Source organism: Natator depressus, chromosome 5 (assembly GCF_965152275.1).
Source record: "Natator depressus isolate rNatDep1 chromosome 5, rNatDep2.hap1, whole genome shotgun sequence".
Lineage (NCBI taxonomy): Eukaryota > Metazoa > Chordata > Testudines > Cheloniidae > Natator > Natator depressus.
In genome coordinates this window covers 50053307-50079372 of record NC_134238.1, presented here as the reverse complement: position 1 = coordinate 50079372, position 26066 = coordinate 50053307, and the positions used below count along the sequence as shown (strand labels likewise).

General features: G+C 40.7%; 1 protein-coding gene and 1 long non-coding RNA gene across 3 annotated transcripts in view; one reads left to right on the top strand and one right to left on the bottom strand.

The window, feature by feature from the left end:
- Positions 1-3929, top strand: part of LOC141987442 (uncharacterized) — a 30240-nt gene extending 26311 nt beyond the window's left edge. The window contains exon 3 of the long non-coding RNA XR_012639529.1: positions 3711-3929. This is a non-coding gene — a long non-coding RNA (uncharacterized LOC141987442). The remainder of the gene's footprint in view (positions 1-3710) is intronic.
- CCDC125 (coiled-coil domain containing 125) overlaps positions 1-24480 on the bottom strand; it is a 39170-nt gene extending 14690 nt beyond the window's left edge. The window contains exons 1-8 of one of the 2 annotated variants that reach the window (XM_074952784.1): positions 24385-24480; positions 19760-20117; positions 17853-17911; positions 15531-15617; positions 12365-12442; positions 7448-7533; positions 4351-4433; positions 1954-2069 (exon numbers count right to left, since the gene is read on the bottom strand). In XM_074952784.1, coding sequence (XP_074808885.1) covers positions 1954-2069; positions 4351-4433; positions 7448-7533; positions 12365-12442; positions 15531-15617; positions 17853-17911; positions 19760-20078 — 828 coding nt within the window. In that variant the 5' untranslated portion in view covers positions 20079-20117; positions 24385-24480. Of the gene's footprint in view, positions 1-1953; positions 2070-4350; positions 4434-7447; positions 7534-12364; positions 12443-15530; positions 15618-17852; positions 17912-19759; positions 20118-24328 lie in introns of both variants that reach the window. The other variant, XM_074952783.1, reaches the window with a different exon arrangement.
- Positions 24481-26066: the final 1586 nt, after the last annotated feature.

The window sequence follows — 26066 nt, the reverse complement described above, 5'->3', positions numbered from 1 at the left end:
ACCAGTGCTGCTGGTGGGGGACCCGGAGCTCTCTAGCTACAGCAGGCAGTGGGGGGACCCTGCAGCTCTCCAGCTGCCGCGGGTAGCGGTGGATCCCCACCAGCTCCCAGCCCCACAGGCGGCAGGGGATTCCCTCACCAGCTCCCAGTCCTGCGGGCAGCGGGTGCCCCCAGAGCACCCCAGCCACCACCAGTGGCGGAGGGACCCTGGCAGCTGCTCAGCCACCGCTACTGGTGGGGCCCCCCTCAGCACCGAGCCCAGCAGGGAGGGGGAGATTCCCCCCCCCACAGCTCCCTGCCACTGGGCATGAGTGGGGGGCCGCAGCTCCCAGCTGCTGCATGCAGCGGGGCAGGGTGCTGGACCCTCCTCCCTCCCCATTTTGTCAGTCATGCTTTTAGTAAAAGTCAGGGACGGGTTACGATTTCTGTGAATTTTTGTTTATTGCCCATGATCTGTTGTGATGGGGTGGACTAGGCCCATAGGCCCTCTGCTGGAGACCTCAGGGTCCTGCCACACTCATCCCAGGTAAGGAGCAGTGGCGAGATCCTTCAAACAGGCTAGAGTGGCTGCTGGGGAAGCAGCCAATCAGGGCCCAGGAGAGCCCTATGAAAAGGAGCTACAGCACCTGAGCCACAGACAGGGGAAGTTCCTTGCTAGAGCTGGATGAGCATGGATGGTGTGGCTGGCTGAGGGAACTGCAGCACAATGGACAGCCCAATGCTAGTAGGGACCAGGGGAGTAAGGAAGAACTCCTGGCTGGCTACTGGGCCTGAGCTTAGAAGAGCCCTGAGCTGGAGTCTGGAGCAGTGGGGGGGCCTGGGTCCCCGCTTCCCCATAGGCCACTGGGGAAGGGCCTACAACTGGACACCAGTAAACCCGCAGAAAGGGACTGAACTGTCAGAAGGCCCTGCTGAAGACTGGGGCCAAAACAGACAAAAAGAGCAAAACCATTGCCTCCAGGGAAGAAATGTCAAGCTATTCCCTGAATAAATGGGTAGACAAGGTATTACAAGGTATTACTGACCTCATCAGCCTATGAATAAGTAGCAGTCAGATATTTAACAAATGTGGACATACCCACACATATTGTGTATTATGAGATTATTAAAAGGTTGAGGTGCAGATTTTAAAAATGCTTAAGTGATTTAGGGGCACAAATCCCAATGACTTTCAATGGCAGTTGTGCTTCTAAATCCCTTAGCTTTTGAAAATGTTCTCCCTAGTTGTAATTGAATACCCAAGTAATAAAGAGACCATTACGTTGTCATCTTGCTAGAATGAACATTTCCAGGAATGTGGAGTCAACCTGTCATGTCATACTATTTTTCCTTGTCAATAGGATTCTCCCCCTGAAAAGTTAAGGAAGTCTTGGATATATTCCAGCCTGCTCTCTGGAAATCTCAGACCTTGAATCACATACACTAGATTCTTGGTTGTTCACCATCATTTTTGCCACATTTGCAGCATGACAGACAGGATAGTGGAATATCTTCCACTGACCAGGAGCCTGCTAGAAGCATGGCTTCTACCATACAGCATAAGGACAGTCAGAAGAGTTGTCAGTATGTTTATACTGCTCCCTGAAGACCTCAAAAGAGGTCTCCTCTCATAAGAGAAGTGCAGAGCTTGAGGAGATAGTGCTAAACCCGTTGACATTAGTAGGATATCCTGATGATTCTTCAGTCCGCTCTTCCTTTCCACAACAGTAGCAAAGCAGATAATTGCCCAGCAGGCTCAGACCATTTATTGCAAGCACTCCATTAATAACAGGAGGCATATTTCTCATTTGCTATAAAAGTCATACTGTATTCTGATACATTATCAAAATGAATTTTTGGAAGGAAATGTTTCGTGAATCTTCATTAACTGGTCAAACAAAATGTTTAAAAAACAAAACACACACATACCTTCCAACCAACCATACTTACTGAAGAAAACAAAATTCTCACTTACTTCAAGACCTGTAATTTCTGTAAAGCCACTTTTATTAAGGGACATATTTTCCTGAATTATTTTCTGTTGTTTTACATCAAGCATTGCAAGAAATTCCAAGCGCTGTTGATTCAAAACTATGAAATTCAACATTGAAAATAATTAGTTTTTCATGCTTCTAATCTCTCAATATCTGACTTTGCTTACCAAGAAATTATGACAGAGTGATAGCTCTCCTACAGTTAAGGTTAAAATCAGCTTTCTGTTCAAAGCTTGACTCTGCTGAGTGCTCTAAAATCTACACTATTAGCTGTATTGCTTTGTAATGTGGTGTGCTGGACATGGGTTTCCGTTTATGATCCAAATTTGGGGCCATTTGACCAAAGCATACCAAGATACAGACCCCGAAAAAACCCAACTTCTCTTAAAGTTGAGAGTTTCTGGCAACTTTTTTTTTTTTCTTACAGATAGAAATCAAAATATGGCTCAGATCATTGCATCAGGGTCTCCAACATTCAAGGGTTGCCCCAACAAAATGCCTGGTATCCAGCAGCCCTTTGGGCAAAATCAAATTAAAACATTATTTGAAAAAGATTTTGCTTCTCCAGTTAGGCTCTTTGAAAGCCTCGTACTTATTCTCATTTCCAATAGATTATACTAAGAATGCATGGACAGAGGAGATAACAGGACTGTTACCTGCATATAAACTTGATAGCTCAAGGGGATAAGTAGTAGTCCTTTGAATCTGACTCATCCAGCCAGTGCCTGTTCAAGTCACGTGAAAAGGCTCGATGGCATATTGCTAAAATCTGTCTGTCAGTGGGTTTACTTTGGGATAATGTATTTTTGAATTTAAAAAACAAGTAGACATGTGAATGTTTGCTGAGAGGTGAAAGGGGTTTGCTGTAGGGCTGTCAAACGCAGTTAACTCATTAACTCAAAAAAATAATCACGATTAAAAATATTAATTGTGATTAATCACAGTTTTAATCACACTGTTAAACAATAGAATACCAATTGAAATTTATTAAATATTTTGGATTTCTACATTTTCATATATATTGTGTTCTGTGTTGCTACTGATCATGATAGAACAGACACGATTTTTTTTTAAAGTTACCTCATTGTAAGCTCATTCAGAGTGCCTTACTTCATTATTTTAATGCAAAGAGTGGCAACTAAAACAACTACCAGTGTGGAAGAAAAGATTTTAATAGTCCTAATAGTTTTAATCATACATCTAACATGAATTTTGAGTCTACATTCAACCTATCATTCCCTCCTGTCTTCCTCATCCCAGAGAAAATACCCCAAATCTGCAAGGCCAGTAGGACAAGGAAGAAAAAGTCAAAGACAACAAAGGTGGGGCTCTGTTGCTAAAGGTGAATATCCTATGATCCATCACAAATATGTCAGTGACGCTCCAACAGGTTGCTAAAGAACAGTGCTCAAGTTATGGCAAAGAGTCACATTTTAAAAGGAGATCGTGAGTGTGTGTGTGTCTCTCTCTCTCTCACACACACACACACATCCCACTCCTTATTATATTATGTAAAATATCAGTACATCCTGAAGTCACAGTTATGAAGGTAAGTTGAAATGAATGAAAAATTTTGTAAGCCACATCTGGCTTAAGATGGTATCTCCAGACATCAGCTGCTAAAGAAGATTTCCAGTTCCAAAGTTAAACAAAGCAAGATCAGATGAACATGAAGGCACCACTGAATAAGAATGTGTTGGCTCTTAAAGTAAAATAAACCTCTTTTGTGACACTACAGGAGCAATCTTTACCACCATGGCTGGCATACACCCCCATTTCCTGGGACCCGGAGCTTTCATCATCCTGATCCTGAGGGATGTCCTGACCAGACCGAAAAGAGGGACCTGGATAACATCACCACCCCTATGAGCTCAAGCTGAATCCCAAACACCATCTGGGATGAAATGGGATCAGACTTACAATAGCTCTAGCCCACCTCAAGTAACTTCTTCTCTTTTCCCCAAAAGGACAATTATGATCATACTTAATACCATCTAAAAGTTTGTCAAACAAGGGGATTTTCCTTCTAAAAGGATGTTTAATAATATGTTTGCCATGGTAAGCAGGCTGTGATTTCTGTATAACAAACCCCAAACCTTGTTTAACATAGTCTTTGTCCAACATTAAACAATGTTAACACCTTTGGCCCATATATTCCAAATAAATTAATACGACAAACCCCTTATGCTTAACAAACTGTTCCAATTTGAATTTAGACACTCGTTACATTCCCAAGACCTGAAGAACTCTGTGAAGCTGTCCATTCCATCCACAGAAGTTGGTCCAATAAAATATATTACCTTACCTATCTTGTGTCTCTCATTAAAAACAGTACGTTTAAAAAGGGTAAAGTACTGAGCTATGCAGTGTTTGCTTACTTGCATTTTCAGATTTAAGAGTTCTGACTTCATCTGTTCTGAGTTTCAATGTTTCCTTAAGGGCTGCATTTTCACAATATATCCTGCAGAAGTTGGAAACAAACACAGACTGTTTTAGCTTTTAAATAGTTATTTTAAAAAGGACTCAAGTTAAAATCAGTTGTGTCTTAAAATGTTTTCCTTAGCTTTTTTTTATATATATATCAATTAGAATTACTGAAAGATTAGAGAAAAATCCCCCTGCCCTACTTTTTTTTCAATTTGCTTACTCTGTGCCTCTGACAAGACTGTGGGCTGGTCTTCACTACCGGAGAGATCCACGCTGCTGCAATTGATGCATCAGGGATCGATTTAGCGGGTCTAGTGAAGACCTGCTAAATCGATGGCAAAGCGCACTCCAGTCGACCCCGGTACTCCAGCTCTCCAAGAAGAGTAAAGGAAGTCAACTGGAGAGCGTCTCCCGTCAACGCAGCACAGTGAAGACATCGGGGTAAGTCGACCTAAGCTACATAGACTCCAGCTATGTTATTCACTTAGGTCGACTTACCCCCATAGTGAAGACAAGCCCTGTGCGTGTAATCAGTTTCCTATTTTGTTTGTGAAGATTTCCCACAGCAATGGAAAGAGAAAAAAATATGTACAAGAAATGGAAGATACTGTATCATAAAATTACAAAAACTGGCAGAGGGTTGGTACAAATAGCAAAATATAGAACCTGAAACTACTTTTAACTCTTTAAAAAAAACAACAGCTAGATATTAAGCTGATAATGTCCCTTCTACAGTCAATGATTCTTCGTGGGAGATTCTGCTAATAACATTTAGTGTACTGCCCATTATATAACAAACACAAAAAGAAACAAAAGTGCATATTCAAAGCCTTGCAAATAAGAAACATTTTTAAAATCTCAAACAAGTAAAATGGAACATAAGATACCTGTAAAACACCTGAACTTGAGAGAAAATGGAAGATACTATATTGTCACTGGGGACAGTCATTAAAAAGATATGTAAAAAATACATAATTATGGTACTTTGAAATATTTGTTAGACAATCCATAATGTCCATAAAAATACAGTGATTTTATTGGGCACATTTGTCTGTTACGATATGGCTTTGTCCTTAGCAAACAGTGCAAACTTCCTGTTTCCTTAAGTACGGTTCTAAAACACATCTGTTCTTTTAATTCTGGAGTACATCAAAATGTAATGCACTTCACCTTGCATTTAAATTTTTCCTGTTCCTGGAAGAGAAAGGGACACAAGCCTTGTTTCCATACAATTTGTTCTGATATTGTATTAATAAGACTTTTCCTGGCACATCTCCGGAGTTTTTATTAAAATACATTTTATTTACATCTCATGGTTTTGTTTTTGTTTGTTTTTTAAACAGTTAACTGGTGGACTGAAATCTCTTCCTTTAAATATACATCTTAAAGGCAAAAGACCCACACTTTTCATCTTGTTGCCTCAGGGATCAGAAAACCTTTTGAAAAATTGATTGAACTCTTGAATTATTGCAGTTTTAGAAAACTGTTTCTCAATTTCAGTGTCCAATCGAACTTTATTCTGGCCTACTCAGCAACTCTTGCTAGCCAGCACACAAGTTCCTCTTCTATGCAATTCTAAGCATTAACAGAGTACCGATATACCGTTTTTTTCCCTGGCCCTTTTTGTGTGATTCCACAGCATGTGAGATCAGCTGAGGTGCTCACATTCATGCACTCATGATTTAAATCAGGGGTCTCAAACATGCGGCTATTTTCTCAAACATGAGTTATTTCCTGCGGCCGCCAAGCTCCCCTCCCCTGCCGCTCCCCAGCGCACCACGTCCCCGCTCCTCTACCTACCTCCAGGCGCTTCCTGCCGCCAAACAGTTGTTTGGCGGCACATAGCGGTTTCCAGGAGGGAAGGGGGAGGAGCAGGGAGCCACACGCTCAGGGAAGGAGGCAGGGAAGAGGCAGGGCAGGGGCAGGGCCTCATGGAAGGGGTGGAGTGGGGGCAGGGGCCGGGGGCAGCAGGGGCAGTGTCAGTGATGCGGCCCTCGGGCCAATTTATTCATCTTCATGTGGCCCTCCTGGTAATCTGAGTTTGAAATCCCTGATTTAAATGGAAAGGGTCTGATAGCAAGCCCTTATATGAGAAGCCCTTAATTCTGGAACTTCCTTCCTCATTAGCTGGACAAAGGCAGAGTATGACCATCAGGACATGCCAAAAAGGCCTGCCTATCTGTTATACTCAAGCTTTCAAGAAGAGAGGATGAATTAGGAGGGTGTAGGTGTTTTTAAAGAGTATTTGTTGATAATCCCGATAGGTTAGATGAGTAGGAAAGAGCTGATAATTTGCAAAATATAACAAACAAATACATAATAATCAAATAATTTACATGTACTTATTCCTTTGTGTGTTTTTAAAAAATCTAATATCTTCACTGGAATAATTGAAATTCTGCTGTTTGGACTTCAGAGAAGTTACTCATGTCTTTAAATACTCAAAAGAAAAAGTCTGGTGGGAAATTGCTTCTTAGTGCTCTCAGTGTCCGTTATTGTGTTACTAATTCAGTGTTTTTGGTTTGTCCTACATACCCAACAAATAACAGTTGCTGTCAGTCAAAAAGCAATTTTTATTTAAATGTGGGGCAAGTGGTCGTATCACATTCCACTTGAGCACACTCTTACTCATAGTCATAGTGTAAAAAATAAAAATATCATTAACCATTGTTTGACACTACTATATGTATGCATGTTTTCTACACCTCATTAAATAAAATGTTAACTTATAAATAGTTTTGTACCAGTTGGTTAACATAAGGAAAGACATTGAATTGAAAGCTCAAATCAGCAAAGCCACTTAACATATACTCTTCAAACAAGAGTAAAGAATTGCGAGTTAACAACTCTAGTGCTCAATACTTAAAAACCTAACATGTCTAGCATACTGAGGAATGTTACATACTTTCTGAGATCCACAAGGAAATTAATATGAAGAACCAGAAAATCTGGTATGTTGGGGCATACAGATGACATTAGAAAAACTTCACGCAAGAGTCAACAAGATATTTAAAAATCAAAAGAGATTCCATAATTGGATTCAAATACCTGTCACATTTTTCTGACAATGTCTCTTCTATGTTTTTAAATCTTTCCTGATCAAATTCAATTTCCCATTGCAAAGCATTTATTTCCTAAGAAAAAACAGCAACAGTTAATTACAGGAATGAGTCTAAAAGCACCACAATATTTAGTTTAAAAAAAAAAAATGTCCATAGTTCCAGACTTTGTATCCAAGGAAACTCTTGGTTCTGCTTTCCCTAATGTCAGAGTTCAGTTTCACTCTGTTACGCCGCCAACTAACAGTTCTCTTTAAATTTAAACTGTTTTTAAAAAATACTTAATTGGTAATTTTACATGACTTGTTGAAACTAACTATACAGGAGATTTAAAAATAAACACACCTAGATTAATAGTGTGGAAAGCATCTGTAGGCAGCTTCCAGATTTGGTTACAAACTGCTGGAATATTTATCAGGATTTACAACATGGTATTAGCTTGTCCTTTTCTCTGAACATAGTCGGAGGTCAATGTGACAGACTACAGGATTGTCTGTACACCAAGTTGCATTGGTTTAAGGTGTGATTTTAAATGGATTTAGTTAAACTGGTGCAAGTCTGGTTTAAACCAGGTTTATTTTGGTTTAGTTTAAGATTATTAGGAACAGATTTAAAATAAACTGAAATAAGGGCTTGGCTACACTTGCAAGTTAGAGCGCATTACATTAGCCCCAGGCGCCCTAACTCCTGAGGTGTCCACACTGGCAAGGCATGTAGAGCGCCTGGACTCTGCACCTGGAGCACTCCTGATAATCCACCTCCACAAGAAGCATAAAACTTGCTGCGCCCCGGCTGAAACACCCGGGTGTTACAAGTGTTGACGATGTGTTGCATTACTGTGATTAGCCTCCGGAAACGTCCCATAATCCCCTAAAGTCAAGAGGCCACTCTTGTCATTGTTTTGAACTCGGCTGCAGGCATGCGGATATCCCCTTTCAAAGCTCCTTTTCTGACAGCCAGCATGCGTATCTGCTCCCGGACAAAGCAAACCATTACTGTGGAATGCTGTGTGTGAGTGAGAGAGAGAGAGGTGAGGGGGAGGAGAGGGTCTACAGCTGTCTGAACTTACAAGATATCATGTTGACACATTCTCTGCCCTCCAAAGCACACTGTCTCTCCCCCCACATACAAACAACACACTCCCGTCACACTCCACCCTCCTCCCATTTGAAAAGCACTCTGCAGCCACTTGCACACTGGGATAGCTACCACAATGCACACTGCTCCTTGTGGCGTTGCAAGAGCTGCTAATGTGGCCACGCCAGTGCGCTTGCAGCTGACAGTGTAAACACACGGCAGCGTTTTCCCTGCTGCAGTCTCCGAAGGCTGGTTTAACTCCCAGCGCTCTACATCTGCAAGTGTAGCCAAGCCCTAAGACACTCTTACACTGGAATAAGAGAGCTCACACCAGTGAACAGTTTAATTGAACAGGTGCAAGTTTGTGTGAAGACAAGTGCTCACAGAAAGGGACATCCCGGCTCCAGTGACGTTACTGGGAGTTTTGCCGCTGACTTCAATGGGAACAGGATTTCACCCAGAGTTTTTAAGATGGAATCCTCTGAAGAGTTTAAAAGGAGATTATAAGCTGCTGGGGCTTCTGAAGTCCATGTGTCACAAGTCCCTATTAGCTTTTTAGGTTAAGACATTCTGTATGGTTATTTTCCTTGGGTGATGCCTACTAATTGGGCGGTTGGGGGAGAACAAAACAAAACCCAACAGATTCCTTTTCAGACACGAGCTTAAGCTAGTTTATAGTTTGGGCTGTCCAAAAATGCATGGATATTATGCCATGGTTTCTTTAAGTACCTCTTTCCCTTCACAATAAGTGTTCTTTTCAATACTCATACATCTTTTTGATATTAGACAGTTTCTCCTACGGGAGTTTCCCATACTAACAGTAAGCTGCTATCTGTACAAAGAACATCAAATTGAAATTAGAAAAGGAGTAGTTGTGGCACCTTAGAGACTAACCAATTTATTTGAGCATAAGCTTTCGTGAGCTACAGCTCACTTCATCGATGAAGTGAGCTGTAGCTCACGAAAGCTTATGCTCAAATAAATTGGTTAGTCTCCAAGGTGCCACAGGTACTCCTTTTCTTTTTGCAAATACAGACTAACACGGCTGCTACTCTGAAACCTGTCAAATTGAAATTATTTGTATAAAGAATATCAGTATGTGTAGAAATCAGACCTAAGTCTGGATGTAGCAGATAAAATTACTACTTGACAGATGGCACACTGTTAGATACATACTGAAAAATTCCCACTCTGCTTTAATGGTTTTACTGTGAAATTTTGTCACCGCTTCTCTGCAGTGGTGACAGTTAGCAACCATCTTCCACTGAGGACACTAGAGGTGTGTTTTACCTAAATACATTAGGCTGCACTCAAGTGGATAATGGTAAAGTTCTCCAGTATCAAAGTGACACTATCTCATGGTAACACTGCAGTAAGGTACCTTGTTCTACACTCACCTTTTTGAAGAAAAATTCTCCAAACTGTCAGCGTAATGGAGAAATTGATGGTGTTAGCTGCTTTTGAGTAATAGTTCACATTGGGATAGAGATCACGTGATTATCCTCCTTCTAACATGCTATCATTCCAACTAATCCCTTTGCCTCACTACACAGCAGTATATAGTAGATGAAGAGGAGGAGTAGGTTTTCTGCATATTAGGAGTGGCACTATTAACAGCTTTAGACCCAAGTACAATTGAGTCAGAGAACTGGTTATAACATGTTTTTCTCCTAACCCAACTACAATTATAGTGTACAAGGAAACTTCACTGTATCCAGTAACTGTACTAAAGCAGTAGGTATTTCCAATGTCCTGCCTATACTACAAATTGTAAGTGTTGTAGCCAGGTGCTGCAACTCAGTTTTATTTGCAGTGCGGACAAGTCTTCAGGATGTATTCTATGTGTTGAGGCAGTTAGGCCAGACATTTTCCACAGGCATTCATGTAATCCCTATGTCTTATTCAGAAGGAAAAGCTGCCTCTTTGTGGCATATTACAGTATAAATTCATTGTGAACTAATACTGTTCACTTATGCATACTTAATTGCCAGATAAAAGGTGGAATTCTGTGTCCATATTTGACAGGTTTCAGAGTAGCAGCCGTGTTAGTCTGTATTCGCAAAAAGAAAAGGAGTACTTGTGGCACCTTAGAGACTAACCAATTTATTTGAGCATAAGCTTCCGTGAGCTACAGCTCACTTCATCGGATCCATTCAGTGGAAAATACAGTGGGGAGATTTATATACATAGAGAACATGAAACGACGAGTGTTACCATACACACTGTAACAAGAGAGTGATCACTTAAGGTGAGCTATTACCAGCAGGAGAGCGGGGGGGTGGGGGCTTTTGTAGGGATAATCAAGGTGGGCCATTTCCAGCAGTTGACAAGAACGTCTGAGGAACAGTGGGGGGTGGAGGGGGGAAATAAACATGGGGAAATAGTTTTACTTTGTGTAATGACCCATCCACTCCCCGTCTCTATTCAAGCCTAAGTTAATTGTATCCAGTTTGCAAATTAATTCCAATTCAGCAGTCTCTCATTGGAGTCTGTTTTTGAAGTTTTTTGTTGAAGAATTGCAACTTTTAGGTCTGTAATCGAGTGACCAAAGAGATTGAAGTGTTCTCTAACTGGTTTTTGAATGTTATAATTCTTGACATCTGATATCATTTCTTGACATCATTTATTCTTTTACGTAGAGACTGTCCAGTTTGACCAATGTACATGGCAGAGGGGCATTGCTGGCACATGATGGCATATATCACATTGGTAGATGTGCAGGTGAACGAGCCTCTGATAGCGTGGCTGATGTGATTAGGCCCTATGATGGTGTCCCCTGAATAGATATGTGGACACAGTTGGCAACGGACTTTGTTGCAAGGATAGGTTCCTGGGTTAGTGGCTCTGTTGTGTGGTGTGTGGTTGCTGGTGAGTATTTGCTTCAGGTTAGGGGGCTGTCTGTAAGCAAGGACTGGCCTGTCTCCCAAGATCTGTGAGAGTGATGGGTCGTCCTTCAGGATAGGTTGTAGATCCTTGATGATGCGTTGGAGAGGTTTTAGCTGGGGGCTGAAGGTGATGGCTAGTGGCGTTCTGTTATTTTCTTTGTTGGGCCTGTCCTGTAGTAGGTGACTTCTGGGTACTCTTCTGTATGTAATATTTTGTACTTGTCTAAATCCCACTTGTATATCTGTAAAATGCCCATGTATTGGATACCTTAAAGGCTCAGTACCAAGCATAACACTGCAGTAACGTTCCTTAGAAAGTCAGACAGCTGACAGTCTAACATTTGATTAGAGATACAAGTTCAAGTCTTAAAAAAATGAGTTAAAATAGTTTCAATCACTATCCTTGCCCTCAACTCTCTCCACCAGTTTCTAATGGATCTACATTTATATTCCCATTCTCAGAATGTCTCTCCCCCATCTTGCTCCCCTATGTGTGAAAAAGCCACCCACCCACTCATAAAAAATGAGAGAGAAAATGACTAAAATTGGAGAGTTGGACACTTAACTCTCTTAAGTTCCTTTGAAAATCCCAGCCTATAAACAAAGTGCTGTCAAATTCACAAAGTGAACAAGTTGAAAAACGTTATTTTTTCTGTCTTTTCAATATAGTAATCTTAAGAATTATTTGTAAATAGAAGGTACAAATGTTCAGACATAAATGTGATAAGTTAACATTGTCTCCTTAAAGCTAAGTGGGATGAGACTTCTGTCAGCAAAACTTAAAACAAATAAAGTCAGATATGTATTATATTCAAAAATAGAGGGACCACCTTTGTCACTTCAGAATAAATCCTAAATTATTGGTTTAGCCTCACAAATTACAAGGAATAAAGCCACTATGATATTAGCATGATTTTGCAGAGACAAGAAGTCTGCACCCTTACCTTTTCTAAAGCTCTCTTTTGTTCCTCAGTTTTTTGAAGCATTGCTTTTGTATGACTAGTGGCTTTATTAAACACTGTCTGTGAAAAAGATGAACAACAACAAGATCATATAGATAAATCTAACAGTATTATATAACTAAATTAATGTATCATTTTACATCATGTGGAAACTGCCATTCTAGACTTACAGGTGGTATAAAGGATTATAAGCTCTAGGAGCTATTGGAAGAAGGAAAGGGAGGGGAAGCAAGATAGAAATTAGAATATGATTTTAAGGTTTGATATCTCACAACCTGTAAAAGTTAGAACTAACCAGCATATGCTTTTGGAAAGCTGGGATATCAAGCCCTGTTTTTGAAAGACCAAACTTTAAATCTGTCATTAGTCCCTCAGCTTAGCTGTTCTTTTTGGCACTAGTTAAGGACAGAATATAGAAAATGCAGAACCTCAGACTGATTTTCAGTTCCCAGAACACATGTGCGTGGAGACTCATGGAGAGATTAGGTATTTAACTCCCAAAATTAACCTGATCACTGGTGACAAATGTCGGCACCTGTGAATCAAAGGGAGCTCTTCTTGACCATAGGTTTTATAGATTCCAAAAGCCACATTTTGCTTTCATGCAAGGAGCAACCACTTCTTAAAAACTTAAGTAGATTGATATAGCATTATCTATAAAAAAAAAACAAAAAAAAAAAACTGTGGGTCAGAGTTGTGAGTGCAATTCCTTACTGACGGGTTAAGTCACATACACTTCCTCATATCAACAGACTCATAAGGAAGATAAAGAAAACTCTTTAAATTAAATTTACATTTAAACTGAAATCCTAGTGGTTTTAGTATTCAGGATGTTAAGCTTTCAATAGCTGGGCTGCAACCACAGCTGTGTTTCAACTCCTGCTAGTCTCTGTTATTTTTAAAGTTTAGCAGCATTTCAAGAACATAGGAATGGCCATAATGGGTCAGACCAATGGTCCATTGCAGCACAATATCCTGTCTTCTGACAGTGGCCAGTGCCAGATACTTCAAAGGGAACGAAACAGAAGACATTAATTTCAAATGATCCATCCTGTTATGCAGTCCCAGCTTCTGGCAGTTGGCAGTTTAGGGACACCTGGAGCGTGGGGCTCTGTCCCTGACCATCTTGGTCAACAGCTACTGACAGACATATCCTCCATGATCTTAACTAATTTCTTTTGTAACCAGTTATATTTTTGGCCTTCATAGCATCCCAGACAATGAGCTCCACAGGTTGAATGTACATTGTGTGAAGACTTATGTTCCTTATGTTTGTTTTAAACCTGCTGCATATTAATTTCATTGGGTGATTCCTCGTTCCTGTATTATGTCCAAGGGTAAAAACCTCTATTGTATCACTCCTTAGTTGTCTCTTTTCGAAGATGAACAGCCCCAGGCTTCTTAATCTCTCCTTCTATGGAAGCTATTCCATACCACTAATCATTTTTGTTGCCCTTCTTTGTACCTTTTCCAGTTCTAATATATCTTTTTTGAGATGGGGCAACCAGAACTAAATGCAATATTTAAGGTGGCGTACCATGGATTTATATAGTGGTATTATGATATTTTGTTTTTTTATTTCTCTCTTTCCCAGTGGTTCCCTACATTCCATTAGATTTTTTTGACTGCTGCTGCACATTGAATGGATTGTCACAGCTAATTTAGAACCCATCATTTTGAATTCATAGTTGGGATTATTTTTTCCAATGTGTATTACTTTGCACTTCATAGAATACCACAGTTGGAAGGGACCTCAGGAGGTCATCTAGGCCAACCCCCTGCTCAAACAGGACGAATCCCCAATTTTTGCCCCAGACCCCAAATGGCCCCCTCAAGGATTGAACTCACAATCCTGGGTTTAGCAGGCCAATGCTCAAACCACTGAGCTATCCCTCCCCCCTGTCAAATAAGTCTCAAAGAATTCTAAAGATAGGTGAGACATGATTTCCCTTTACAAAAGCCATGTTGACTCTTCCCAACATATTGTGTTTATCTGTGTGTCTGATAATTCTGTTCTTTTCCCAAGAGGTTCCCAAGTTCCTAATAAACCTAAAACCCTCCTTCCTACACGATTGTCTCATCCATGCACTGAGACCCTTCAGTTTTATCTGTCATTCTGGCCCTGCATATGGAACTGGAAGCATTTCAGAGAATACTATCAGGGAGGTCCTGCACTTTAATCTCTTACCTAGCAGCCTATATTTGGCCTCCAGGACCTCTTTCTTTTCTTTCCCTATGTCACTGGTACCTACATGTACCACAACCACTGGCTCCTCCCCTGCACTGCACATAAGTCTGTCTAGATGTCTCATGATATTTGCAACCTTCGCACCCAGAAGGCAATTTACCATGTGATTCTCCCAGTCAACACAAACCCAACTATCTATATTTCTAATAATTGAATCCCCCATTACTGTTACCTGGCTCTTCCTAGTAACTGGGGTTCCTCCTCAGGAGAGGTATCCTCAGTGCGAGGATACCATGACATCATCTGGAAGGAGGATCCCAACTATGGGATTGTTTCCCTACTATTGGATTGTTTGCCTCTGCTTCAACTTGAAAAAAAAATATTAAAAAAATCAAAAGATCCTTTTTTCTTTTAAGGCCTGTCTATGTTACAAAAGTAACTTTCAAGGACCCAGGGTACTGTATGGATGACCATTGACCCAGGTACAATGCCGATACAATTTTAAATGGACGGGACCTAACAGTACTGTAAATGGGTTGCGTAACCACACTAAAACCTTGGAAATTGATTGTGGTGTCTTTGATTTTAATAGTAAACAAAAACATCACAACACATACAAAAAAGGGATACCCTAATAGTTATTAGGTATTGTCTCTTATTGTGAGAGATCTGGGCATGAACTGAAAGGAACCTCTGATTTGTGATGAAAGACACAGCACAGGAAGTAACATTAGTAAAAGGAGTCAAGGGAAGATAGCATCCACTGAATAAAGTGGATAGATCCTATAAGGTCAAACTACCAATGTGCTATTATAGCGGAACCTCTTTCAATAATAGTTGTGACTGTGTGTGGAAAGGAGTAATAAAATCATAATTGCTAGCTCTTTAATATTCAGGTACAGTTAATACTTTAAATTAAAACCCTATTAAATAAGCTGTTAATTTAAAAGCACTCCTTACCATATTTTGCAGAATTTTAAGTGCTTCTTCTTTTCCTTCAAGTTGTCTCTGCGATGCTTCAAGCTCTACTTTTAAAATCTCTACCTCCTGCAAAAAAACAAAAACATAAAAACTAAAATAAAAGCCAGAACAGTCTTGTTATGTCTCAACAAGTTGTTACCAAATGAGCTCCCTTCACAAGATAATCTTTACCTATTAATATGATTTACAGCTTGTTTCCAATATGACATAATGCTAATGAGAATGCAAATTTAAACGAAATGTATAATCAAGCATACATACAATTACTATTTCTTCCCATTCTCTGCAAATGTACTTTAAAAACATATGATTTCATTCTGTAGTTCTTTTGTTTTATGTTTATTCTGGCACAGGCTTTTGAACACTATGCCCTGTTCTGCTCTTTTCTTTTAATTTGCTACAACAGTCTATGGCTATTATATAATATATGGATACTATTCTAGCATTATTTTGTATATCGATAATTAAGCAGCTGTCCAGGTAAAAAAGCTCCTACCCAACTGTATCCTCATTTGGATGCCTGGATCACCTTCCCTTCTCCTTTTACAAGGAGGTCAGTTTGCAATTTCCAAGACTTAAAAAGAAAAACCACTCACTCCCTCCGCCCCTCTTCCATTTCTGGTGAGAAGCAACAATGACCTGCAAGCGCACACACACAAACACAAAAGTTCTGTCTTGGAACCTTAGGTGAGTCAGAGCAGAAAAGCAATGTTAAGGACAAGGTCTCAGACAAAAATATCCCAGATTCTTTTAACTGAAGTTCACGTTAAAAATAAGAAGTCAGTCATATTAACAGCTGAAATTCATTTTGCAGATTTGTAGGTGGTAGAAACCTGACTGGCTGCCAGAACTAGATTCTGCTCCAAAATCAACACTGACAACCAGCATTTGTTACAATTCCACTGATTCAGCAACTGATACTGAAATGTGCCTGTATTTGGAGGACTGACTTGGGTGTCCAAATTGAGCCATTCAGTTGAATATCTCAAAACAAATGGACAAAAATAAACATTGGTTGAACAGATAATGGCAATTGATTCATTCAGTACAGAACATGATTGTATGTGCCCTACACAATCAAGAGTTCAAGTATTTTAGCGTTTCAAAAGTAGTCCTTTTCCTAGAAAATGACAATTTCCTTATCCAGTGATTTTAGCCTTCAATCTAGACTATATAGGCACATATGCTTTGTATTTAGTTTCCACCTTACATTTGGTCTCCAGAAGCAGCACACGCCAAATCTTTGGCAAATCATTCCTTTGAAGTACTTCATGTTTAAACTGTAGGACTAAGTAGAGAATTTCAATAAAATTATGTTCTTTCTCTCGCCAACAGATTCTCAGATGCATGATGCAGAGCAATCCTATTGAGTACGGAGTGCCTCTTGGGAGTTGTTGAACACCCTTCAACTCCCACTGAATTTAGTGGAAGTTGAGGACACTCAGCAAATCCTAGGTGTTGAGCACCTTCCGGGACTGGGCCCACATTTTATGCTGTTTGATGGCTAATAGAATGCTTTCTGACTTGCACATCCTCTCTATGCCAAAGCTTTATGTCTTTATCCATATACCCTCTTGAAATGGTTTTCATTTTTACTCTGCTAGAATGAATGCTAGCTTTAACTGGAGGCTCCTATTTTGTTCTCTTTACTTAGCTTTTCATTTTTGTGGTATGTTATCTTGTTACTAAGACAATACTAATGTGTAAAGGGTTGTTTTTGGTATTTGCTTTACTTTGATAGTAATAAGATTTGTGTTCCTATGTTTGTCCTCAGGTAATAGAAGTTGCACCACAACACATTCAAATGACAATTTTTCTTTGTACTGTACATCATAGCACCCCAATTTACCAATATTTGATTAGTAAACTTGGTGATGTTCCTTGAGATTTTACTGTGCTCTGCATGCCATGGTCCCTTCAACATAGCTGGCTTGAAGTAGGCCTGCCAGCTTCCATGTTGGTGCTCCAGGTTTCCAAACTGAGAGTGTAATGAAGAGACTGCTGCTAAATGAAGTATTGCCCCTTTAAGGCCCTCCACACTTTGGGAATCTAGAACAAAGAGTCTGCCCCTTCATTGCACTCCAGAATCAGAAAATCCAGAGGATACAGTGACCTTCAGTTTATAGATCCTGGGGCACAGAATCTTTTAAGTCTCCGAACTAGCTCTCTGATTGACAGAGCTCATATTTACCCAAAGTTTTGGGTATTCTAAGGTCTTCCAATGAAATAACATTGTACATATTTTATTACATTATAATAAACAAGCATTTCAAAAAAAGCCCATTCAGGATTAGTACTAACCTCTATAGCCTCCCGAAGTTGTTGCCTTAATTCTTCATTTGACACTTCAGAATTAGACTCTGTATAAAATTGATGAAATACCAACACATTCACAAAACTCCCAATTCTTTTAGTTTTCTTTACCTTTATATTGATAAGAGAGCCCATTTAGACACTCATTATCATCCGTGTAATTTTTATGAGGCTAAATAACACAGAATTACAAAATACATTACAACAGTATCTATTATCTGGTCTGCAATATTTCACATGTAAAGAAGACAAAAAGTTAGAAAAAGAAAAGTTTAGCCACATAGAGAATAAATTAATTTCAAGTGTTTCCTTTTATCAAAAAAAAAAAACAAAAAAAAAACAACCCTCTTCCCCCCCCCAATGCATTTTCATTTTTCCTGTATATTTATGAAAAAAAGTGTTTTCAGTTTTCAACGATTAAAAAACAAGACAACAGCTAGCTACCAGGTGTTGAAGAACTCTAATTGCATAGTGTGTGGATGATTTGCATGAGCCTTGTAGGAGTACACGGAGGGAAGCACTGCACTGGATCCATTCATTCAACTCATATAGATCCCAGGTGCTTATTATGGGCAACTGCTTTTTCTCACCTAGGCCCTGATCCTTCAGTGACCTCCACTCCACATAGGTAGACCCCTATGCAGAGGCCCAATGAATTCAACATGGTTCCATGTGGGCTCAAGCTCTGCTTGCATGGAGCTCACTGCATAGACCCTTATCACTTAGGGTGCAAGCAGAAGCATTGTGAAATTGACTGGGATTGCACAAGTCTCATAAATTTCACACTGGTCCTGCTGACACCAGCAAAAGAGCAATTATGTTGGACAGTCTGGTTTATGTTGGAGGGGGCAGGAGTGAACCAGAGTGACTAGAACACCAAAGAGGGAAACACTCAGCTGGGGGAAGTAAGAATAACTAAAAAGATATTTGAAGGAGAGGGAGGAAAAAGGAGAAGCACTAACTGTGGTTGACTATATTCACAGCACTGCCACCTTTACATAAAATTCAGCACTAATAATGAGAAAAGAGAGAGAGCTTCAAATGCTGTAGAGTAACTTTTTAAGGGTGAGATTGTTCCTGAACTATAATTTCAGTGAAATATCAAGCACACTTGTTTGATATTTAGCTGGAAACTAAATTTGAGATATAATTTCAGGGATGATATACTTAAGCAACTTACAGACACAAGGAAGTGGAACAGGACTGTGTCATTCCAATTCCTCCATAAACAAAGAAAATTAGTCTGCTTCTTCCCCTGCCACCTTATTTCCTGATCTCTTTGTCAAACCTCACTTTCAATGACCCCATGAAAGAGGGGTCATAGGACCAGTAGCTGGAAGGGAAAAATCCAATATAGCTTCAACCCCTACCATTTGAAGAGGCTGGAGGGAGAGCTGAGACCATCCCCAAAGTAAACTGAAATTACAGTTGAATGCATTTGGCTGCATTTATACAATAGTTCAGTGTTTATCATGCTAAATCAACTCCCAAATTCTAATGTAAATAAACATTTTTATTCAGCAATTCAGGGTCTACATATTCTTCATTCTGTTTGTCATAAAAATATCTCAGCACTGCAGAGCAGTATCAGAAAATATAAGCAGCATAAGTAAAATTCTTAAGCAATATTAGACTTCTAAGGGTGACTAACTTTACAGTGATATGACATGAGCTCGAAAGACTGTACAACACTAACTTTTAAGATTATATCAGTTACTAATGTATTGTGCAAACATTACAGGCACATCTTAAAAATATTTCATTAGAGGTTCTCAAAATGTTTTAGAAACATTTTGAATAAAGCTTCATAACACTCTGAGAAAATAATCTACCTCACAAATTTCACAAACAGAGAAACTTTAGGGGGCAAATAATAAACTAAAAGTTAGTCTTACCAGAACTATTTTGTCGGCTGCATCTAGTAATGCCACTTATTCCAAGCTTTTTGGATGACACATCATACAAACCATTGCATTTTGAACAGTGAAAAATTGCAGCATCACTTTCTTCCCCTTTCTTTAGCAGAAGCGGGTTGAAGATCTTATCAGACCCTTTCCTAGATCTAAATGTGTGCACATTTAAACCTTCCATTTCATAGACACCACCAGGTCTTCTACCAAGTCCATTTCCCAAGTCTCCACATGTCATGTCATCCTCTTCACCTTCCGAGTCTTTCTCCTCCTGTTTGCTCTGTAATGTGAATGCCTCACTCATTGGCAATGTGAATGGTGTCTTCTTCAGAACTCTATATACCTATTTGAAAGGGAAAAGATCCTCAGACAAAGTAGCAGTACAGAAGGGAATGTAGTACTTTGTCTGAGATGAAGTGAAAAATCTTGTGTTTTTAGAGTCCCAGTGTTTTCCAACACCATGTTCAGGATCCCAGAAAATGTCTACTGTGCACATGAACAAAACACATTAAGATAATCTAAGTCATTTGTGCATAAAATTCCCTGCTAGGTATGCACCAGTGATTCTGGTGACTTGAATCTAAGATTAAACAAACAGATCGGTTTTAACTGACACAAAAGCGGCAGATATTTTCAGTTTGTTCAAAGTATGTTTCCAATAACATAAAACCATATCAGTGTTCTGGTCTCTGCCAACAAGGCACAAGAGAACACACCTACCCACCAGGTTTCTTTACTTAAAAAAAAAAGGCAGTAAAGAGGAAGTATTATTAGGTTTACAATTCACTAGGTACAAGAGTCACATCAAGTTCTCTGAAGTCTGTAACATTTAGTTCATGCACAAGTAATTAATGTACAGTAGAAGTGTAAGAAAAATTATTCCCTTCTGAACTTTCTTGAATTTGATGGATTTAGTTTTAAACAATTTAATACTATTTTCAATCGAGGCTTGTTAAGTGATAGACATTTAATTTATAAAAACAATTAAACCTTTATAAAGAGGAAACACTTTATATCCTTTCCTTAGTCATAGATCACCTTCATTCTGCGTGGATTATTTTTAGCATGCTGAAATGTCAACACCAGCTGACTTGGTAACATTTTCAATACTACAATAGTTGCAAGCTGATGTAAACATTTCTAAATCATATCCCACTAATTTGGACTTTACCCGTCTTCATTTTCAATGTGATTTGATAGATGTTGGAACCACTAATCCCAGAATTTTTTTCTAAGAAAGGGGAGGTCACCATTTATCTTTTAGGCATTTCCATTGTGCCCATCGCCATGATGTCTAGGACTAGAAATTAAAAATCGAAAAACAATTTATCTCCAAACTTCCAAACTCAACTGCTGCTACTTATTTGGTTTACAAGCTCAATTCTTCCTGCCAACCCTTTCTCCTTATCTTCTCTCATGGAAGAAACACAGTGATAGACAGTCCTGGATTATTTTAATTAACAAAAGTGTGTAAACTCCAGTCACATTTTAAATATATTTCAAATTCCTCCCAGATGAAACAAAGCATCCTGCAGCCAGGAAACACAGATGATCATGCTGAGACAGCAAGGTAAGAAAATCAAAGGCCAAATTCTGTCTCCAGGTATACTGGCAGTGCAGAGCTTCATCCTTCCTTGTGAGCAGAAAGTAGCATCACAGATCAAAACAGATATTCTAGAACAGCGATTCCCAACCTGTGGGTTGGGACCTCAAAGTGGGTCGCAACCCCTTTTCAATGGGGTTGCCAGAGCTGGTGTAAAGACTTGCTGAGGCCCAGGGCCGAAGTCCAAGTCCAAGTCCAAGTCCTACCACCCAGGACCAAAGCAGAAGCCTGAGCTCTGCTTCGGTTTTGGGCCCCCTGCCTGGTTTGGCAGGGCTTGGGCTTTGTCTTTGGACCCCGTCCTGGGATAGCAGGGCTTGGGCGGGCTCAGGCTTCGGTGCCCACTCCTGGGGTCATGTAGTAATTTTTGTTATGAGAAGGGGGTCATGGTGCAATGAACTTTGAGAACCACTGCTCTAGAATCAATAATTCAGACGGACAGCCTACTGGATAGTGTGCATATTGGAGAGTGTATGAATATTGACTCGTTAAATGTTTATTCATTAGCAAACCTAATTAAATTTCTATTCACAGTAATTTTTCGACAGACTAATGGATTATTTTTTCAGTAATGTTAGTTGAGTGGCCCACTGAACAAATATGTAAAGTTTAAAATATGCACCACGCTGCTTAGAAACGCATCTATCTGTTGAATAAGAAACTCTCAACATACACCTGGCTGTTTGAAAGAGGGTAATCAGCAAAGTCTGTGTCTAATCAGTTATTTCTTATTAGACTCAAATTTATAAGACTAGAGCAGATATTCTACATAGGGTAAATTCCTACTCTTTACACAAGGACATCTAGAAAGATGAAATGATACTTAGTTATTATGGTGAAGAGCACATTAGAAATACCACAGTGAATAAACTGTTTTGACAGTTTAATGATGAGCTCCAGTACAGCATGTATCACAGAGCTGAAAGTGCCCAGTAATCACAATTGAATACTTTAGCTCAGGGGTCGGCATCCTTTCAGAAGTGGTGTGCTGAGTCTTCATTTATTCACTCTAATTTAAGGTTTTGCATGCCAGTAATATATTTTAACGTTTTTAGAAGGTCTCTTTCTATAAGTCCATAATATATAACTAAACTATTGTTGTACGTAAAGTAAATAAGGTTTTTAAAATGTTTAAGAAGCTTCATTTAAAATTAAATTAAAATGCAGAGGCTTCCGGACTGGTGGCCAGGACCCGGCCAGCGTGACTGCCACTGAAAATCAGCTCACATGCTGCCTTTGGCACGCGTGCCATAGGTTGCCTATCCCTGCTTTAGCTGGTTACAAACCATGATTTATACCTATTCTGAAAGAGGCTTATTTAGAATGTAAAAACACAACCTCTGAGATCCATCCTTAGGCAGCCTTCTGTATATAAGCAGCTATGTTAGGAACATGATAGCTCATTTTTCTACTATCAAATTGAATAAAAATATTAAAGCTCTCAGGTCACTGTAAGTCTTGTAGTCAGTTACTGTTCAGTTAGTGCTTATGTGCTGAGGAAGTTTCACAAGAGGTACACAAACAACTAAAAATTTTTTTAAAACTAGGTTTGTGCACTTTTTTGTACTTTATAATTTATAAAGGTCAAAAGGCATTTTTTAAGATTCTTTTTTCCCTGCCTGTTTTTACACTAAAAATTCAAGTCACGTCTAGCCTAAAGGACTATATGGCTTTCTTTACATTGGGAATTAAAGGTCTGAAAAATCCTAGCTGTGTAGCTCCATCACCAGTGGAATGGGTGGAGGCTACAGCATAGACAAGGCTCAGGCATTTTTACAGCGAGACCGTTTTTAATGTCTGAGCCTACCTAAGCTTTCGCTACACTACTGGTTCCTCTGCTGCACGTGAGGTAAACCACAGGTATAAAAGAAAAAATCCTGCTAGATACAAAGACAGAGTCTTTCAGCCTAAATAGGTTCTGAATGTCTAATTTAAAAATACAGACAACTGTTAACCTTTTCAAGTCTTCTTTATACATCCTAACGCCAAAAAAAGCAATGTTTCTCCTTGTGCAGGACACTTTTAAATAGCAGTGAGATATTGAAAGTCAGGGCCAAAAAGGTATTCTGGTCAACGTGCAGGAGTGAAAAAAGTATCATAGAATATCAGAGTTGGAAGGGACCTCAGGAGGTCATCTAGTCCAACTCCCTGCTCAAAGCAGGACCAATCCCCAATTTTTGCCCCAGATCCCTAAATGGCCCCCTTAAGGACTGAACTCACAACCCTGGGTTTAGCAGGCCAATGCTCAAACCACTGAGCTATCCAGTTTGGCCAATGTACGTGGCAGAGGGGTACTGCTGGCACATATCACATTGGTAGATGTGCAGGTGAACTCTAGTAGGTGGCTCTAGCCATGAAGCACCTAATTCCAGGAAGTGCGCGATGCCATTAACTAATACTCAAGAAATCAAACCCTTTGCGCTTCCCTGTGCACACGTGTGATTTCTCCTAAGGAGCGAGGAAAGAAATCACACCTGTATACAGAGGAGCGCGGTCCCCCGCACTCAAGCTCAGGAGCATCCCCCTAGTCGACTACTCAGCCCTGACCCCAGAGCGCCTGGCAGCACCTGAACCCTGGGCGCGTACACCCCCAGCACCCACTGCGTACTGCTGCTTCATATTGTGCAAATCCTGCTTTATTACCAAACCCAGCCGCCTGCACCCCACCCCCACCAAGGCCTCCTCCTGCCCCCAGGTCCCCAACCTTTCCCCTCAGCCTCCCTGGAGCGCCCAACCCTGCAGCCCAGCCGCACCCCTCGCAGGCTCCCGGGTGCTGCGTTCCCAGCGCAGCCCGGGGGAACTGCCCCAGGCGGCGCCGCTGCTGCCCCTTCTAGCCAGGGCGCGAGGGCCCCTCCGAGCCCGGCGGCGGGAAACCCCGCGGAGTTCCCCCCCGCCGTCGGGACAGGCCCGGCGGCAGCCAACGGGAGGCTATGACCACCCCGCGGCCCACCAACCTGGGTCTCTACGCTCCGCAGCCACCCGCGCTTCCTCGTCCCCCGCCTACGAGTACCTGCAGCGCCGTCCCGCCCTCGGGGGGCAGGGCCTCAATCAGGGCCGCCCCCCCGGCAGGCGCTGTGCATGGCGGCGCTACTAGCTTTCCGTGTGGGGCCTCAGCCAGGGTAGGAGTGGGGCAGGGCGGGAGAGAGAGCACCGGGGGAGGGCAGGTCGTGATGCTCCCCGGCCCCAGAGCCGTGGCCGAGCCCGCAGGCAGAAAGCAGCCAGGAGCCTGTGGCAGTGAGGGCATTAGCAGAGCTCAGCCTGGCGTCCAACTGCCCTCTTAGCATTTATTATCTCCTGTGCCGCAGGAGAGACGATGGGCTTTATACACACAGATGGGGTATATGCAATTGCTGATATTCATAGCCAAAAGGGGGTTAAAAGTTCCCCCTGCAGAGTGGATTCCATAACTGACTCTTGTATAGATGGCTTCTTCTAACTTCTAATGCATCTGGTGCTGACCCCTTCCGGAGACTGGATTCCACACTGGATGAGCCATTGGCCTGATGTCCTGTGACAATTCTTATAGAACAGGAGACATTGATGGAGCATCCCACAGAGTTCAAAATATTCAAACAGCTATTAATGGTTAGTGATGTTGTCATAGAAGATAAAAAGCTAAAATAGATGTAGAGGCATAAAAGTTACATGTCATAAGAACATAAGAATGGCCATACTGGGTCAGACCAAAGGTCCATCCAGCCCAGTATCCTGTCTACCAACAGTGGCCAATGCCAAGTGCCCCAGAGGGAGTGAACCTAACAGGTAACAATCTAGTGATCTCTCTCCTGCCATCCATCTCCACCCTCTGACAAACAGAGGCTAGGGACACTATTCTTTACCCATCCTGGCTAATAGCCATTAATGGACTTAACCTCCATGAATTTATCCAGTTCTCTTTTAAACCCTGTTATATAGCCCTATCCTTCACAACCTCCTCAGGCAAGGACTTCCACAGGTTGACCGTGAGGTGAGTGAAGAACTTCCTTTTATTTGTTTTAAACCTGCTGCCCATTAATTTCATTTGGTGGCCCCTAGTTCTTATATCATGGGAACAAGTAAATAGCTTTTCCTTATTCACTTTCTCCACACCACTCATGATTTTATATACCTCTATCATATCCTCCCTTAGTTTCCTCTTTTCCAAGCTGAAAATCCTAGCCTCTTTAATCTCCCCTCCTATAGGACCCATTCCAAACCCGTAATCATTTTAGTTGCCCTTTTCTGAACCTTTTCTAATGCCAGTATATCTTTTTTGAGATGAGGGGACCACATCTGTATGCAGTATTCAGGATGTGGGCATACCATGGATTTATATAAGGGCAATAAGATATTCTCCATCTTATTCTCTATCCCTTTTTTAATTATTCCTAACATCCCGTTTGCTTTTTTGACTGCCCCTGCACACTGCGTGGATGTGTTCAGGGAACTATCCACGATGACTCCAAGATCTTTCTCCTGATTAGTTGTAGCTAAATTAGCCCCCATCATATTGTATGTATTGTTGGGTTTATTTTTCCAATGTGCATTACTTTACATTTATCCACATTAAATTTTATTTGCCATTTTGTTACCCTTAGTTTTGTGAGATCTTTTTGAATTTCTTCACAGTCTGCTTTGGTCTTACTTATCTTGAGCAGTTTAGTATCATCTGCAAACTTTGCCACCTCGCTGTTTACCCCTTTCTCCAGATCA